At 45.3% G+C, this 17,669-nt stretch overlaps 1 protein-coding gene across 1 annotated transcript in view; it reads right to left on the bottom strand.

Annotated features, from left to right (window-relative positions):
• The window catches only part of LOC107295831 (RNA-binding protein 33), a 112,504-nt gene extending 95,746 nt beyond the window's left edge, over positions 1 to 16,758 (bottom strand). Inside the window, exons 1-5 of the mRNA XM_029285922.1 lie at positions 16,318 to 16,758; positions 15,951 to 16,154; positions 8,549 to 8,699; positions 7,619 to 7,947; positions 5,324 to 5,560 (exon numbers count right to left, since the gene is read on the bottom strand). Of these exons, the coding sequence (XP_029141755.1) occupies positions 5,324 to 5,560; positions 7,619 to 7,947; positions 8,549 to 8,699; positions 15,951 to 16,154; positions 16,318 to 16,758 (1,362 nt within the window). The remainder of the gene's footprint in view (positions 1 to 5,323; positions 5,561 to 7,618; positions 7,948 to 8,548; positions 8,700 to 15,950; positions 16,155 to 16,317) is intronic.
• Positions 16,759 to 17,669: the final 911 nt, after the last annotated feature.

Raw genomic sequence — 17,669 nt, 5'->3', positions numbered from 1 at the left:
ATTTTTTATCCATGGCCACTGCATGCCACCTCTCGGGGTTCCACACCCCATCCTTGAGGTAGGCCCCCGAGAGGTTCCTGGGCCAGGCCTGCGCGAGGGGTGAATCGCGCAGGGCCAGCAGGGCCGTCTTCGTGTGCATAGTCCGCACAAGGGAGTCCGTGGCGCAAAGGGAGGGGTGATGTTTAGTCCCCATTAGGTCATTGAAACTCTACGAGGTGAGATCTTGCATGGAGCCCCAGACTGAGGGAGATTGACAGTTATGTTCTGTTTCTTCTATTTGCGAATAATCACGCCAACTATTGTCACCTTCTCACCAAGCTGCTTGGCGATTGTCTTGTGGCTCATTCCAGCCTTGTGTAGGTCTACAATCTTGTCCCTGACATCCTTGGACAGCTCTTTGGTCTTGGCCATGGTGGAGAGTTTGGAATCTGATTGATTGATTGCTTCTGTGGACAGGTGTCTTTTATACAGGTAACAAGCTGAGATTAGGAACACTCCCTTTAAGAGAATGCTCCTAATCTCAGCTCTTTACCTGTATAAAAGACACCTGGGAGCCAGAAATCTTGCTGATTGATAGGGGATCAAATATTTATTTCACTCATTAAATTGCAAATCAATTTATAACTTTTTTCTGGATTTTTTTGTTGTTATTCTGTCTCTCGCTGTTAAAATAAACCTACCATTAAAATTATAGATTGATCATTTCTTTGTCAGCGGGCAAACGTACAAAATCAGCAGGGGATCAAATACTTTTTTCCCTCACTGTAGGCTTAAGATACAGAAGGATCTTGACAGACTTGAACATTGGGCGCTATCTAATTCAATGGTGAAAAAAGTAATGTCCTACATTTAGGCAAGAAAAACCAAATGTACAGGTATAGTATAGGGGGTTCCTTGCTCAATAGTAGTAACTGTGAGAGGGATATTGGAGTCCTAGTGGACAATCACTTAAATATGAGCCAGCAGTGTGCTGCATCTGCCAAAAAAGCCAACACAGTGCTAAACTGCATTAACAGAGGGATAGAATCAAGATCATGTGAAGTATTAATACCACTTTACAATGACTTGGTAAGGCCACACTTGGAATACTGCATCCAGTTTTGGTCACCACGATGTAAAAAAGATGTTGAGACTCTAGAAAGAGTACAGAGAAGAGAAACAAAGATGATTAGGGGACTGGAGGCTAAAACATAAGGAACGGTTGCTGGAATTGGGTATGTCTAGTTTAATGAAGAGAAGGACGAGGGGGGACATGATAGCAGTGTTCCAATATCTCAGGGGTTGCCACAAAGAAGAGGGAGTCAAGCTATTCTCCAAAGTACCTGAAGGCAGGACAAGAAGCAAAGGATGGAAACTAATTGAAGAGAGAAGCAACTTAGAACTAAGGAGAAATTTCCTGATAGTCAGAACAATTAATCAGTGGAACAACCTGCCTCCAGAAGTTGTGAATGGTCCAACACTGGAAGTTTTTAAGAAGAGACTAGACAACCATTTGTCTGAAATGGTATAAGGTTTCCTGCCTGAACAGGGGGTTGGACTAGATGGCCTCCAAGGTCCCTTCCAACTTTATTATTGTTATTGTTGTTGTTGTTGTTGTTGTTGTTGTTGTTATTATTATTATTATTATTATAGAAGCCGGCAAGGAAGTAACAGGCAGCAGACAGAAAGCAGAACTGCTTAACTCATTCTTTGCATCAGTCTTCATGCAAAAAGAAACTATAGCCCAACCTACCAAAAACCTAACTGTTAAAGACAATAAATAAAAATTACAATAAGCAAGAAAATGGTTAGGGAACACCTATCTGATCTTGATGAATATAAATCACCAGGACCTGACAGATTACATCCCAAAGTTCTGAAAGAGCTAGCAGATGTTATCTCAGAACCATTGTACCACATCTTTCAAAAATCCTGGAACACTGGGGAATTACCTGAGGATTGGAAATGGGCTGATGTGGTTCCCATCTTCAAAAAAGGGAAAAAAAACAGACCCAGGGAACTACAGACCAATCAGCCTAACATCAATACCTGGGAAGATACTGGAAAAAATAATCAAAAAACAGATCTGTGAACATCTAGAAACAAATAAAGTTATAAGTAAAAGCCAGCACGAGTTTGTTAAAAACAGATCATGCCAAACCAGATGTCAACGCTGCAAATACTGTATATTCTTGCTTTGACAATATGCAGAACTGTCTGGTATTTTTATAGTTAAATCAGGCAACAGTGAAAGCCCGGGAAAAAGAAACCTGAAGTAAATCACATCTTCCAAGTTAATTGGAAGATGTGAACCATGACCCCAAAATAGGGGAGGGAAAAATGCTTAGAATGTATGTGTAACGGAAAAGAATCCAGATCTAAGCATTTCCACCATGCCGTACTGACGTCTCTGTAACCTTAATAAATGCTTTTAGGAAAAAATATGCCTGAAAGTCCTTTTAAGTGTTTCGTTAATCAGACACATGACACCAATCTTATTTCATTCTTTGACAAAGTGACTAAATTAGTAGACCAGTGAAATGCTGTGGACATAGTATATTTAGAATTCAGCAAGGCATTCCACAAAGTAGACCACAACCTACTTCTTGGTAAGCTAGGAAAATGTGGGATAGACAGCATCACCAACAGATGGATTTGTAACTGGCTGACAAACTGTCCTCAACGAGTAGTCCTTAATGGTACTACATCTACATGGAGGGAAATAAGCAGTGGGTTACAATAAGGTTCTGTCTTAGGCCCAGTACTCTTCAATATCTTCATAAATGACTTAGATAAGGGAATAGAAGAACTCATCAAATTTGCAGATGACACTAAGCTGGCAGGAATAGCCAACACCCCAGAAGACAAGCTCAGGATCCAAAAAGATCTTGACAGACTTGAAGAATGGGCCCTATCCAACAACATGAAATTTAATGTGGAGAAAAGCAAGGTTTTACACTTAGGCAAGAAAAACCAAAGGTACAAGTACAGATTAGGTGAAACCTGGCTCAAAAACAGTAACTGTGAGAGGGACGTTGGCGTGCTAGTGGATCACTTAAATATTAGTGAAGTATTAGTACCGCTTTATAAAGAAGGACTAGAGGTGACATGATAGCAGTATTCCAGTATTTGACAGGTGCCACAAAGACAAGGGGGTCAACTTATTTACCAAAGCACCTGTAGGCAGGACAAGAAACAAGGGATGGAAACTAATCAAGGAGAGAAGCAACTTGGAATTAAGGAGAAACTTCCTAACAGTGAGGACAATTCACCAGTGGAACAGCTTGTCATCAGAAGTTGTGGGTGCTTCATCAGTGGAGGTTTTTAAGAAAAGACTGGACAGCCACCTATCTGAAATGGTATAGGGTCTCCTGCTTGAGCAGGCGGTTGGACTAGAAGATCTCCAAGGTCCCTTCCAGCTCTATTCTGATTGTTTAAAGTTTCACAACTATTATTCCAGTAGGCTCAGTCGCCATTTTAGATGAGCTTACCTTATTATTACTTTCTTTAAACATGCTATTTTTTGTGATGCTCATCCATGCTTCTCTTTGTTACCATGTGTTTTCTAATAAATACTGTAAGTACTTTGGGTGCCAGTTTGTGTCTTGGGAATTATGTGGTATAACCAGTGGTGGGATTCAGCCGGTTCGCACCACTTTGGCAGAACTGGTAGCTAATTTTTTGTTGCCCAGGCCCAGAATGGACTTCCATAAGTGGCATCCACACAGAGAACCGGTTGTTCACATATTTGAATCCCACCACTGGGCATAACCCCCTTCAGATAAACTACACCTTTGTAAATTAAAAGCTGTTTTTAAACTGCCTTTGCGTTTCTTTTATTATTAGAAAGAGGAAGACATTTTCTTTCTTTCAGCCTTACTCATGACTCCCTGGGGGAGGGGGTTACAAAATTACCAGTGAAAGCAACCCCAGCTCCTTTCATTCCAGGCTATCTCTAATTGGGTGGGGCAGGTCTGGTGGTGGGATGAATGAGACACTGCTTACACCTGATATTACTGAACTCATAATCCATGGTAACAGTAGGTAATCTGTAGCAGCTTATAAACTACTAATTTCCAGTTCCTAGCATCTTTCACTTGAGAGTCCCACTCAACTCAAAGACAACCTATATGGTGGTAGCTTGATTCCATACCATACCAATCTGTCAACAGATGAGTGAATGGGAGTCATATTAAAATGTAGTTCACAAGGGATGTAGAAGGGAGTGTGGAATGAGAAAAGAAAGGCAAGCAGGTAGGACACAATTACTGTATCCTCAGAGCAATTTGCAGTGGTTAAGAGAGTGAACATGGACCAATGTTGGTTCAACCCCCTACTCTTCTATAGATAACTGGAGAAGTGTCTCAGTCTAATTTACCCGAAAGAGTTCACCTGGTATAACTATAATTTGTATACTGCATACAGTTTGGGTATCTGAGAGACCAGTGGTCTCCAATAGTTTCTGCCTGCCCAGTAGGTACTGGCACAGTGGGTGTGCTCCAAATCCCCTCTATTAAACCTTGTCATTGTGTGGGACCAAGGAAGCGTGCCTTCACTGTTGGGGCCCCCACCCTCTGGAACATTCCCCCCCCCAGAGATAAGGACAATGCCCTCTCTCTTAGGCTTCCAGAAAGCTTTGAAAATCTGGCTTTGGTCCCAGGCCTTAGGTTGATGTTTATGATTTGTCTAAGGCAGACATGTCAAACTCGCGACGTCACATGACGTCGCGCAACGTATCGTGACTTTTTCCCCATTGCCAGCAATGGGGTGGGCGCGGTTTCAGCGAGACGCATCCGGCCCATGGGCCAGCAGTTTGACATGCCTGGTCTAAGGCCACTGTTTTGCTTTGCTGTTTATTAGATTATTTTTATCTGGGCTGCCCATCTGACACAGTGGGCATCTCAAAAACCTGGCATTTTAACAGGGGTGTGTAGACTTTTTATATCCACTTTATAAAGCTTTTTGCTGCTTTTATGTTTTCCCCCCTACTTTCATATACCACCCAAAATCCACTGGAGTTGGGAAGCCAATACATTTAAATAAGTAACAACTTGTGGAAAGCACCAGCCCTACTTCCTTCAAACTCCCAGAGGAAAAGTGGGATAAAAATAAAAGTGGGATATAAATAAATATTAAAAATGAAAATGTTACACAGATTCTAGCCACCTACAGTCTATTAATTTGGTGGGGTAGAAAAGATGAATTAAATAAATACAAACAGAGGGAGTAGATGGGGCAAGCAGTAAAAGAGGTCAGAACTCACACCTTTTCAAAGATGACTGTTCAGGTCTTGCCCCTGCCCAATAAGAGCCCATTTTTTTTAGTGTATGGAAAGGACACTTACATGCCTGGCCTTTATTAGACCTTGCCGTTGCTGGCACTGCATCCAGTTGCCACTTGGCTGTTGCTGTGAAGTCTGCAGGTGCAGCCTGAACTGGGATGGGGCCACCGGAATCAGAGGCTGGGGAGGCACAGGCAGCAGGTGGTGCTGCTGGTGGGACTGGTGCGTCTGGTGGTGAGGCTGGGGTGGTTGGGGGTGCTGCTGGGGCGTCTGTGGATGTTGTGGCGGTGGCTGTGGATGCTGTGGATGCATAGGAGGGTGCAAATGACCCTGTACATTTGAAAACATGGCAGTTGTGAGGTCAGGCTTGTTCCCCAACTACTAGCAAGACAGAATCAGCACTTAACAAGGAAACAAAAAAACCTCTAACAGAAAGTAAGGTTGTTCAGAAATTGGGAGCTGAAGACAAAAAATGCTTTGGCATGTGTGGCAGCTGACTGCAACTCTTTAAACAAAAAATACATTTTCCTAGGATTAGACAGCAGCAGAATCTTGGTAATCCAGGGCAAAGACATTAGAGGTAGTCCTTGACTTACAACCATTTGTTTAGCAACCATCTGAAATTACAACAGCACTCAAAAGGTGACTTATGAGTGGTTCTCAAACTTACAACCACTGCAGCATCCCCACAATCATGTGATCAAAATTCAGGTGCTTGACAAATGGCAAGTATTTAAGACAGTTGCAGAATCCTGGGGTCATGTGATCATCATTTGTGAGCTTCCCAGCCAGCTTCTGACAAACAAAGTCAATGGGGGAAGCTGGATTCGCTTAACAACTGTATGATTCATGTAACAACTGCAGTAATTTGCTTAACAACTATGGGAAAAAGGTTGTAAAATCAGGCATGATTCACTTAACAACCACCTTGCTCAGCAATGTAAATTTTGGGCCAGTTGTGGTTGTTAAGTCAAGGACTACCTGTATTGTCTACTTTAAAGTTTGAACCTGTTTGCTCTAACCAACTTTCAATCTTCAGATCTAAAGAGCTACACAGCCCATTTCCCACCCAGTTCTAATCTGAAAAATTCAATTAACCTAAGGGCTTTCTTGCATTTCCTGTATTATAGTGGAGCTCCTCCTTTTTGGGGTGAAGGTGAAGATCACAACTGGAATTTGAACACTTTTGATTGTTAATAAAATACAGAATCTTTCTAAAATATGGATCAGCAAATAAATTACTAGAAGCTGGTGTTTGTTATTCAAGCTTTCATAGAAGAAAGCAAAGCACCAAGAGAGGGAGCCCTAAGCATTGTAGTGTTCCAGACCTAATGTTTTTAGATGCATGCTTAAGTGACTCACAGTACAGAAACTTGTTTTCATGAAATAGACTTCAGTATCTCTCCTGGAGTAAATCAATCTAGGAAACCAAGGAATATGTAACAGAATGCCATATTACAAACTTCTAATCCCATTAGGTCTGTGAACAGCTTCACAAAAATCAACACTTTTTAATGTCTTCTCTTTGAAGCAGCTAGCCCAGGGGTCTTCAAACTTGGCCCTTTTATGACTTGTGGACTTCAACTCCCAGAATTCCTCAGCCAGGCATGTCATAAAAGGGCCAAGTTTGAAGACCCCTGAGCTAGCCCTTATAATTCAATTAGTGCTGGCCATTAATGAGAGTAATGTTGTTATGCTTGGCACAATAATAAAAAGGCATGTTTAAATTGCTTCAAATGCTAAGCATTCAAGCTCTGTTTACAGACGAGCTTCTCTCAGCATTCTGCTTAAGCAATGTATGTTCTAAGCCAGACATGTCAAACTCACGATGTCACATGACATCGCACAACGTATTGGGACAGTTTTGCCATTGCCGGCAATGGGGTGAGCGCGGCTTCCGCATGACGCGTCCGGCCTGTGAGCTGGCAGTTTGACTCCCCTGTTCTAAGCTAAGACTAAATGTAATAACCTGTAACAGTTCCCCACACACAAATGCCACACTCCCAATAGGTTGGGACTACAACTCCCAGAATCCCTCTAACAGCATAACTATGTTAGGCCAGTCAATATCCACAACTCACTTTAGAGGGTTTGGAAGTAGAGCCAAAAAGGCACAGTAAAAACTAGTTATATTCTCCCCAAGTACCAGACAAGAGAGTTGCCATCTTTTTTTTTTAGTGACTGCGGATAGCAGATCTGTATTACTATCTAAAATCATGCTCCTTCAAAAAGGCAAAAAGGGAACAATGAGGAAGAACAACTGTACTGGAGGACCTACACAGACTTTGAAAGTTCAGGCTACAATGGTCATAGAAGCACTCAACAGAGATGAGGAGGGCTGTCCTGATCATTACATACCTGCATGCCGGCTTGGGTGAGAGGGGTTAAGAACGGCTGCCCTGGTACCTGCAGGAAGGACTGCCTTGGGGGAAGAAAAGGTCGTACATTGGCTGCTCCATGCTGGCTGAAGTGAAGGATTCCCATAGGGCCCTGAGGCTGCAGATTTGGCCTTACCAGCCTTTCTCTTGGAAACATTGGTTGCTGCCCCTGCTGGCTGAAACCTGGTCCAGGCTGGGTGAATGGGAGTGAGTTTTGGCTGGGCACAGGATGCACACTGTTAAGAAGGGGGGGCGGTGGTGGAGGGGGGCTCCGCTGCTCAAACAAGTGATGGCTGGGAAATCTCAGCTCTGTTGGAAAAATCAAAATGAGACGGCATGAAACCAACGCATCTGCCAAGCAAAATACCAGTTTTGGCTCAAACCTACTGGAAATAAAAGTCTCATGGAGAATTGCCAGGATCATGTCCAACAATTTCTTCAATTAGCCCAGTACTCTCTACTCCAACTAGAAGTCACCAGTTCTGTAGATAAATGTAGAAGGAGTGGTAGAACCTGGAGGCAGAGTTAAAAGAGGGATCAGCCTAGAATCCCTACACAGCCACAAGCGAACTAAGTCTAACCTCCCTTGAATTCCATTGACCCTTATCTAACTTCAAGCAGGTGTTAAACATTGAGAAGATTCCTGTGCATAGGCATGATTAGCAATAAATCAGTTTAATTAACCTTCACATGTGGACCTGGTCTTTTGTGCCTGACAATAAATCATTCTGTGGTTAGTGCATCACTTCCTGAAAATTTTCTGTGGTAAGGATACATTAACAAGGTAAACAGTGTATACGAAAGAGCTGGAATAACAGTCATGTTGCTTCAAGAGTATGCATGTAATTGGTAAGTTCTCCCTGAGAACCAAGGAAAAGGTCTCTTCCCACTGGTAAGACAATGGTCATACCTCCCATGAAGAAAGGTTCTCTCTCCTGTGGAGGTGGAGGCGGAAGAGGGGGTGGTGGCCCTCGCCACTGATCTTGGAGGGAAAGTCGGGGGGCTTGGTTGAAATTGGTAGGAACAGGTTCAGGAGGGTTTTGTTGAAAATCTGGAGGGCCCTGCAGGATAAAAAAAAGGAGGGGGATGAGGCAGAAATGAAGCACAATTCTTCTTGTAGCATTTCTTCATTAGTCCATTTACTTTTGGAAGAAAATGTCTAACAGATGAAAGTATCTATTTATAATCTGCACAAATGGCCACCATCTTTTGTTGTGACTGTGAACCCAGATTCTAAGGACAACATGTTTACAGGGAACTCAAAATGTTTTAATCACAGCAGCCCTGCAAGAATGCCATTTCTTTTCAAGCTTACTGAAATCCATATAATTATTGAACTTCTATCCCATTGATCCCAAAGTCTGAATGTCTACTTTATGCTCCCAACAATTATATTTTAAAACCATGATATTTATTTGCTATTTAATACAGCCTAAGCAACTAAAAATGAAGCTACTTTAATTTTCTGGTGTCTAACAATGATCCCTTGCCCCCTTCATATACATATGCACACACATATACTGTATGTGCTCTGAAATAAAGAAAACTTATTTCAATAATAAGGAAGACAACATTTCATGCCTACATTATCCTAAGTATCTAAGCAGCTGAGATATTCATTATAAAAAGTATGAAAAACTAACATAGATATCCTACTCTTCATTTTAAATAAATGGGTTACAGACAGATATTTAGCTATTTCATCAACAGCAAGGGGAGAAACTGTTTAAAATTTAAGCTCTGTAATTGATTTTCTCCCCTGTAACAACACAATGACAGAATGTACTTCTGTCCATTAAAAAGACAAGGGCTTTTTAAGACCCAAATGCTGATTAGCTAACAGAAAGTGACAATAATTTATTATCATTCTTCTTCCCAAAATAAAAAACTATTAAGATAGAAACATTCACCAGTTTGTATTCCCACTGATACTTCAAGTCACACATCATCACCACCACCACCATTCAAGAACCAGTTGAACAAAACAGTTGTCCAGCTAGCTTGTACACTTGCTACTGTAATGCCACTCCTTGGATAGTGGAGTCTTATTTTATGTTAATGATTGCTTTATATGCATATAAATGTGAATGCTTTGATTAGGATGTTATAGGATAAGAAAGGACAATAACAGCCACGTGTAGAGAGTCCTCAACTGACAACCATTCGTTTAGTGACCATTCGAAGTTACAACAGCACTGAAAAAGTGACTTACATTTTTCACACTTACAACCATTGTAGCATCCCCATGGTCACATGATCAAAATTTGGGTGCTTGGCAATTGGTATGTATTTACAACAGTTGCACTGTCCTGGGATCACATGTTCACAATTTGTAACCTTCCTAGCTGGCTTCTGACAAGCAAAGTCAATGAGGGAAGCCAGATTTGCTTAATGACATGATTCACTTAACAACTTGCAGTGATTCACTTAACAACTGTGACAAAAAAGTCGTAAAATGAGGCACAACTCACTTAACTGCCTTGCTTACCAACAGAAATTTTGGGCTCAATTGTGGTCGTAAGTCAAGGACTACCTGTACTGAAGTATGTAAGATTTGCCATGTTCTGTAACACTAATCTACTACAGTATGCTTTCCCTCAAGTGACTCGATGAAATTCCTTTGGAAAAGCAGAGGCTTCTGGTTTGTCACGCAGCCGCCATGGATGGCTGGGAGACTTGCTCTCTCTCCCCCGTTCAATTTTGCATCGCTGGGGGCCCCTGAAAAGGGCCGAAAGTCACCCCGAAGAGGCGACCAGCAAGAAGGGGCTTTCGCTGGGTCGCGGGAGAGCAGCAACTCTCCCGTTAGAGCTGGCGATCCCTCCAAACTGGTGGACGAATGGACCGGCCATAGAAATATGGCTCATCTCTAGGCTGCTAACAGCCGAAATCGCATTTACCATCTGGCAACTCTAAAGCAGCGTGGAAGAGACTGGGTGAGATCTACCTCTCTTACATGCTAATTACTTAATTACCTACATAAGCTGCTAAAGTACTTTCCCCCCTGTGGTGAGGGAAGGGGCATTTTAGCCCTCCCTCCAGAAACAGCGGCGATCGACCACTCAGGGGAGTTTAAAACGTCGGAAAAATACTGGGATCCTAATTGGAATTCTGTTTCCTAAAATTGGTGGATTATAAGATTTGTAACTTTCTACTCTCTATTTTTTTTTCCTCTGATTTTTCCTCTAATTATTATTGAAGATTTGGGGGGGGGTGGTGTCCTTAAAATAGAGGGGAAAAAACTGAAAAGATCCAACTAACTCTGAGATAACATCTGGTGGCTAAATTTGAGACTGTAACCTGCTATTCTTTAAGAGAGACTTGTTGACAGCTTTGAAAATAGATAAGAGATAAAGCAACCTTGAAGCACCAGCTGCAAGAAACTCAGCTCAGCTCCTCACTTGGTGGACTTTCTGACTAAGTTTTTTTTTGTTTAATATACTACAATGGAAGAACAGGAATGGATTTCTCCTACAGAGGAAGCACAGGAACAAATTCTTTGTATGTTAAAAGCAATTATCCAAACTCTCCGTATAAGTCTGGATATGCAAACTCAAACTATGACTTCAACCAAAGAATCACCTATACAGAATTCTATAGAGAAAGTGAAACAACCAAATGCTACGACAGAAGACTTAGATCAGGGCTTTTCATATATATGTCTTGAGTGTTGTTGTTTTTTTGATACACCTGTCAGCCCAAATATGGGAGGAAGAAATCATTTGCCTTTATCAGCTCAATCTAGAGCCATCCACAGGTAGCAGTCGCTACTGCGACATCATTTGTGTTTGCTAAATTTTTTGGGATTGATAACAAAGAATTAAGGAGAACTGGGATAGCTATTTCAAGCTGATTAGCTCTCATCAGCCAGCCATACCCTTCTGAGATTCGAACCTGGGCTGCTTGCACATTAGGCAGCTGTGTTGACCTCTAGCCCACAGGCTCTTTCTCACTTTGTCAGCTGTATCAGGGAGGTGTATCCAAAAAAACCCCACTCAAGACATATCTCCTCCCCTGTCTCTTCCCTCCCTGATGTCGCAGTAGCAACTGCTGCCTGTGGATGGCTCTAGATAAGGGCTTTTCAACCTTTTTCACCGACTGTACCACTTTTAGGCTATGGCAATATTTGAGTACCACCTAGCAAGGTGTCAAAAACTTGATGACCAAAAAAAACAAAAAACCTGTTCAAAGTTGCAATTGCACTGAAATGACTTATGACCATTTTTCACACTTATGTCCATTGCAGCATGCCCAGGGTCATGTGATTTATCTTTGGATGCTTGGCAACTGATTCACATTTATGATGATTACAGTGTTCCAGGGTCATATGATCCCTTTTTGCAACCTTTTGACAAGCAAAGTCAACAGCAGGGCTGCTAGTGGCCAAGTGCTAAAGCGGGACTTCCTTCCCTCCCTCCCTCCCTCCTTCCCTCCCTCCCTCTTTCTCATGCCCACCTCCTTCTGAAGGAAGAATGTGAAAACCCCCCCCCATATTTTCCCTCTTCCATATATTCATCAAACAAGGAAAAGCCTCCAGAGACAGAAAAGTGAAGCTGCTGAGGGAACTAGCTTAAAAAGGCACATTCCCCTTTAAGAATTAGCTACTGGCTAGAAAGGAAAGTTAATGAGTGCAGCCGGCACTTAAGGAAGAAAAAAAATGTAGTAAGTATTGGCTGCCGGNTCCTGGAGGGCAACCCCTCCCCTGCTGCATTTCTTGCCTGTTTGTTGCTGGCAGCACAGGTGGCTGCCGCAGAAGTTGTAGATCGGCTCATGGCCGGCCTGCTTGGACTCCTTGATCTCCTCTCCCCCCCCACTCTCCTCCTTCCCCTTCGGTGCAGCTAGAGCTGACTCCACATCCTCCCGAGGCTGCTTCTTTTTTTTCCCTCTCCTGCCCAAACTGCCTCCTTTTATAGCTTCTCCTGTCTCTGCCCCCCTCCTCCTCCTTTCTCATGGGGGAGGGTGAACCAGAAGTGAGCCTGGGGTGAGGCTCAGCCTCAGCCACTCTGCAGCTCCAGAGGACTCTCTCACAGTAAGTCCTTGCCTGCGCTGGCTCTTTCCCTCCCCCACTACACTTGGCTGTGTACCACCTGCCACTCATTAATGTACCACAAGTGGTACGCGTACCACGGGTTGAAAAGCCCTGCTAGATTGAGCTGATACAGGCAAAAGATTTCTTCCTCCCATATTTGGGCCAACAGGTGTATAAAAAAACAAAACACTCAAGACATATCTCCTCCCGTCTCTTCCCTCCCTGATACATATATATAGTCTCTCTCTCTATATATATATATATATATGTGTGTGTGTGTGTGTGTGTGTGTGTCTAATTACACTAAAAATGCGAATCCCGGGTATATTCGTGTTGAGAAAAATAGTCGAACACCGGGATAATGCAAAAAACAACAACTGTTTAATAAACTTAGCTTTCGTCGGCTAACTGCCGACGTCGTCAAGAGTGGAATGCCGGAGGTTCAAAAGCCTGCTTATAAGACCAACTGCCTTTGCGCTCAGCTCATGGAGTGCGTTACCGGTCTACCTGCCCCCGCTAATTGTATTGCTTCTAGTTGTCTCACATCCGTCTGCATATTTGTGAGTTCAGGGATCCTCGCCTCTCCTGTTGTCACTCTCTTTGCCCGCTTTGGGCGTGGCTGGATACCTGTTGCCATGGGATGGTCTTCCAATGTTTCCTGTCCTATAGCCATCCCCCCCGTTGCGTGTGTAGCACCTCACCTCCCATCATTAGTTCCTGCACGGATCATGTTGGGGATTCCTTCCCCTCGCCGGTCGTAGTTCTTTGCTGTTGCATGGGCTCCTGGTTCTGATCTTGCGTGGGCTGCGCCCGTTGCCCTCATTGCGAGTTGTTGCGCCGTTGTTCCCACCTCCCTTGACTCCAATTTTAATCTTCTTCTTTTGCCAGGTCGCTTTCCAAATCAGTAAGTTTGGCTTGCCAGATTGTATTTTTGTAAGTGTTGTTGGGGACAAAAAGACAAATCAAGTAAAGTATCAGGTTTTTGTCTCCCACATTTTAATGATTCTTCTGACAGTTCTTTAATCCATTTTATTAGTTCTTCTTTTTATCCTCAAATTTGTTTTGAAGTCCTGGAGGATAAAGCATCTTTTTTGTATTCTTTAATATAGTGAGGTTTTGCAGATTTTTTTTGTATTAAATTGTAGTTTTCTTCATTTATAGCTTTTCTATTTAAGTTACTTTCATTTCATTTATGTTCTGTTGTCTGATTTGTTTGTTCATTCTTTGTTGTCATTTTTTGAGTATTATTTAATTGGAGGTTTAAGTTAGAAATATGTTCGTTTATATTGTCAATGTCAGCGTCCTTACCAGCCCTGGTTCCCACAGAAGACAAGTGATGGACGATAAGGTTGCTGGCAAAACAGGAACGGTCTGACCAGCATTTAATCACGGCAAACAAAGTCAGCGCTGGGAGTGACTTTCTCCCAGCGCCTTATATACAGTCCTTCCCCTCAGCTCCACCCCCCATCCAGTTACCCAGCATCCGGTGAATAACCTAGAAAGGAAGTAATGCAGGCCCTTGGCTCTCCTTTCCGGTCTGCTGTTTCGGTCCTTGCTGCCGGCCGTCAGTTTTATGCCGCTCAGCTGTTTCGGCGGCAGCACAGCTGCTCAGCTGTTCAGCGGCTCTGCAGGGCAGGTAGGACCTTTCCCAGCTTCTTCCTTGGGTGTCATCCCTATCAGCCTCCGTCAGAGCTTCCTGCTTCTATCAGCTGTCCGGCGGCTGTGCCGGGGCCCGTTTAGCCATTCGGCGTCGTACCCGTTCCAGCGCCGGGCCAGGGAACTGCCCAGCTGTTCGGCGGCATTACTGGCTTCCCCGAGGATTTCCATCTCCCCCCCTCCCGTAACTGGCGAGCCCACGGGGCTTGACAGGCGGCCCCCTCTACCAGGGCTCCACTTGGAAGGCAAGGAGAAACATGTGATCAATCACCCGTTGTGGTGGATGGTTCAGCTGACTCCCCCTCCCGGCTTACTGGGACACTGCTGGTGGAACTTCCTCACCAATTGGGGGGCTTGGACATCCGCTTCCCCCACCTAGGATGCCTCCGTAACAGGGTATCCCTTCCACCATACCAGGTACTGCAGCCGACCCTGTCGGACCCGGGAGTCCAGTATCTCTTGAACTTCGTAATGATCCCGTGACAGGACCCGGTACCTTTGTCACGGACCTAAAGGAGGTCCCCTCTACTGGTTTCAGTAGGCTACAATGGAAGACTGGGTGTATCTTCCCCAGGAACCGGGGTAGCTGTAGTCGTACGGCTACTGGATTGATGACCTGCGTGATCCGGAACGGCCCTAGATATTTTGGTCCCAGCTTTTTGCAGGGCACCCGCAGGCGTATGTACTTAGTCGATAAGTATACCATGTCCCCCACCCGAAAAGGCTTTTGGGGCTTCCTTTTCTTGTCTGCCTGCGCCTTTGCGGCCTCCTCTGCTCTCACTAAGGCTTTCTTCACGTTTCCCAAACCTCCCCCCCCATGTGAGCTATCCAACCATGGGGTTGACAGGGGGAAGGGTCCTGCTGAGAGCACTCAGGGATCGGGACGAAATCCAGGCCATGTACCACCCAGAAGGGGGTGAAACCGGTGTTGCTGTGCGCCGCGTTATTATACGCTACTTCTGCGAATGGTAGCAGTTCAACCCAGTCGTTTGTTGATAAGAGACGTAGCACCGCAGGTATTGCTCCACCATCGTGTTGGCCCGTTCTGCCGCCCCGTTGGTACTGGGATGATAAGCTGAGCTAAGTCCTTGGGATGACCCAATGGAACGGATGAACTCACGCCAGAAGTGGGCCGTGAACTGCACCCCCGATCCGAGATGATCCGTCGGGGCACCCCGTGCAGGCGGTACACCTGCGTGATGAACAGTTTCGCCAGCTTACGAGTGGATGGCAACCCCTTGCACGGAACAAAATGGGCCTGCTTGGAAAAGAGGTCAATTGTCCAGATCACTGTATAACCACGGCTCTCCGGCAGCTCCACGATAAAGTCCATTGATATATCCTCCCATGGCCGGGTCGGGTCTGCCACTTTCTGCAGCAACCCTGTCGGCCTACCGGTACGATGCTTTGCGGTGGCACACACAGGGCAACCCCATACATAGGTCTCTATGTCCGCCTTCATCTGTGGCCATCAGAATTGGCGTCTCGCTAGGTGCAGGGTTTTAAGAAACCCGAAGTGTCCTGCCTGCTTCACATCATGGCACCGTTGCAACACCCTCGGTCTTAACGTCTGTGGGACATATAGCTCGTCACCCTTCCAAGCCAGCCCATCCCTCTTCATTAGCAGGGCTTGATGGTCCAGTAGCCAGGGATCGTCTTGGGTTGCTTTATGCAGCTCCTGGACCAGGGCGTTTGCCGGTTTGCGTGCAACCACCTGCACTACCGCTTGCCTGAAGGAAGGCATAATGGCTTGTACCACCTCTTCCCGCTTACTCTTATATTGGGGCATGTGTGACAGCACGTCCGCCAAAAAGTTCTTACCCCCTGGCACATACTTCAACCGAAAGCGAAAACGCTGAAAGTATTGGGCCCATCGTACGTGTTTTGGGGACAGGCACCGCGGTGTCTGCAAAGCCTCACGATTTTTATGGTCCGTCCAAACCTCGAACGGCTCTTTCGCTCCCTCCAGAAAGTGTTGCCAAGTTGACAACGCCCACCGTACTACAAACGCCTCCTTCTCCCATATTGCCCATGCTCGTTCTGTCTGTCAGCTTACGGGAGGTGTAAGCACAGGGCTGTAACGTCCCTTGCCCGTTCCTCTGGAGTAAAATCACCCCCATCGCGACATCGCTGGCGTCGGCTTGAACGACAAATGGCAGGTCGGGGTTAGGATATAGTAGAACCGGCTCCCTTGCAAAAAGGGCCTTCAGGACCTCAAAGGCCTTTTGACAGGCCAACGTCCACGCTAGAGGTTGACCGGGACATGGCTTGGCTGCTGTCTGTCGGGTGCGGAGCAGGTCCATTAGGGGTAAGGCCATCGTAGCAAACAAGGGGATAAACTGCTGGTAGAAATTGGCGAACCCCAGGAAACTCTGCAGCTGACGGCGGGTCCGTGGTGCCTGCCACTCCAGCACAGCCCTGACTTTTTCAGGGTCCATCTCCACCCCTTCCCCCTATATCCGGTACCCTAAATAGTCCAACCGGGTTTGATGGAACTCGCACTTGTACAGTTTAACATACAAGTGTGCCCTCAGCAGTTTGTCTAGCACCTGTCTTACCAGTCAGACGTGTTCTGTCATGTTGGAGGTATAAAGATATTGTCCAGATACACGAGCACCCCACAGTAAAGGTGTTCATGCAATACCTCGTTGATGAGCTGCATGAACACTGCAGGGGCCCCCTGCAAACCGAATGGCATCACCCGGAACTGGTAGCTTCCAAGTGGGCAGTTGAACGCCGTCTTCCACTCGTCTCCTCATTTGATTTGGACCCTGTAATACACTTCTCTGAGGTCAAGTTTTGCAAACACCTTCCCCTTTGCCAAATGGGCCAATAGGTCTTTCATTAGCGGTAGAGGGTACATGTTCTCAACGCAAACCCCGTTGATGCCGTGGAAGTCTACACACAGGCGCAGGGATCCATCCTTTTTCTCCTTAAAGAGCACCGGAGCTGCAATCCGTGATCATGCCGGCTGGATGAAACCCTTTGCCAAGTTCTTGTCAATGTATTGACGCAGCTCCTCCATCTCCTTGCGCGTCATTTCGTACATCCGGGGCTTTGGCAGTTTGGCACCCGGCAAAATGTCAATTGTGCAGTCAGTTGGCCGGTGAGGAGGTAGCACATCACACTCATGCTCGCTAAAAACCTCGGCGAGGTTGGCATACACCGCCGGGAAGGGGGCTTCCCCCTTCGCTCTCTCCTGCCTTACTGGTGCCTCCCTGGCTCTCTCTCCACCCTTTTTTGATTGTTCCTGAGCAGGCGGTCGAGGGCCAACACCAATCCGTAACTTTCAGTACCCCCTTCCCACCAGATCATAGGGCCCCACTTGTCCAGCCATGCAAGCCCCAGG

Source organism: Protobothrops mucrosquamatus, unplaced genomic scaffold (assembly GCF_001527695.2).
Source record: "Protobothrops mucrosquamatus isolate PMUCROS unplaced genomic scaffold, P.Mucros_1.0 scaffold2518, whole genome shotgun sequence".
Lineage (NCBI taxonomy): Eukaryota > Metazoa > Chordata > Lepidosauria > Squamata > Viperidae > Protobothrops > Protobothrops mucrosquamatus.
The sequence above is the reverse complement of the archived record's forward strand: the minus strand, read 5'-3'. Positions and strand labels throughout refer to the sequence as shown.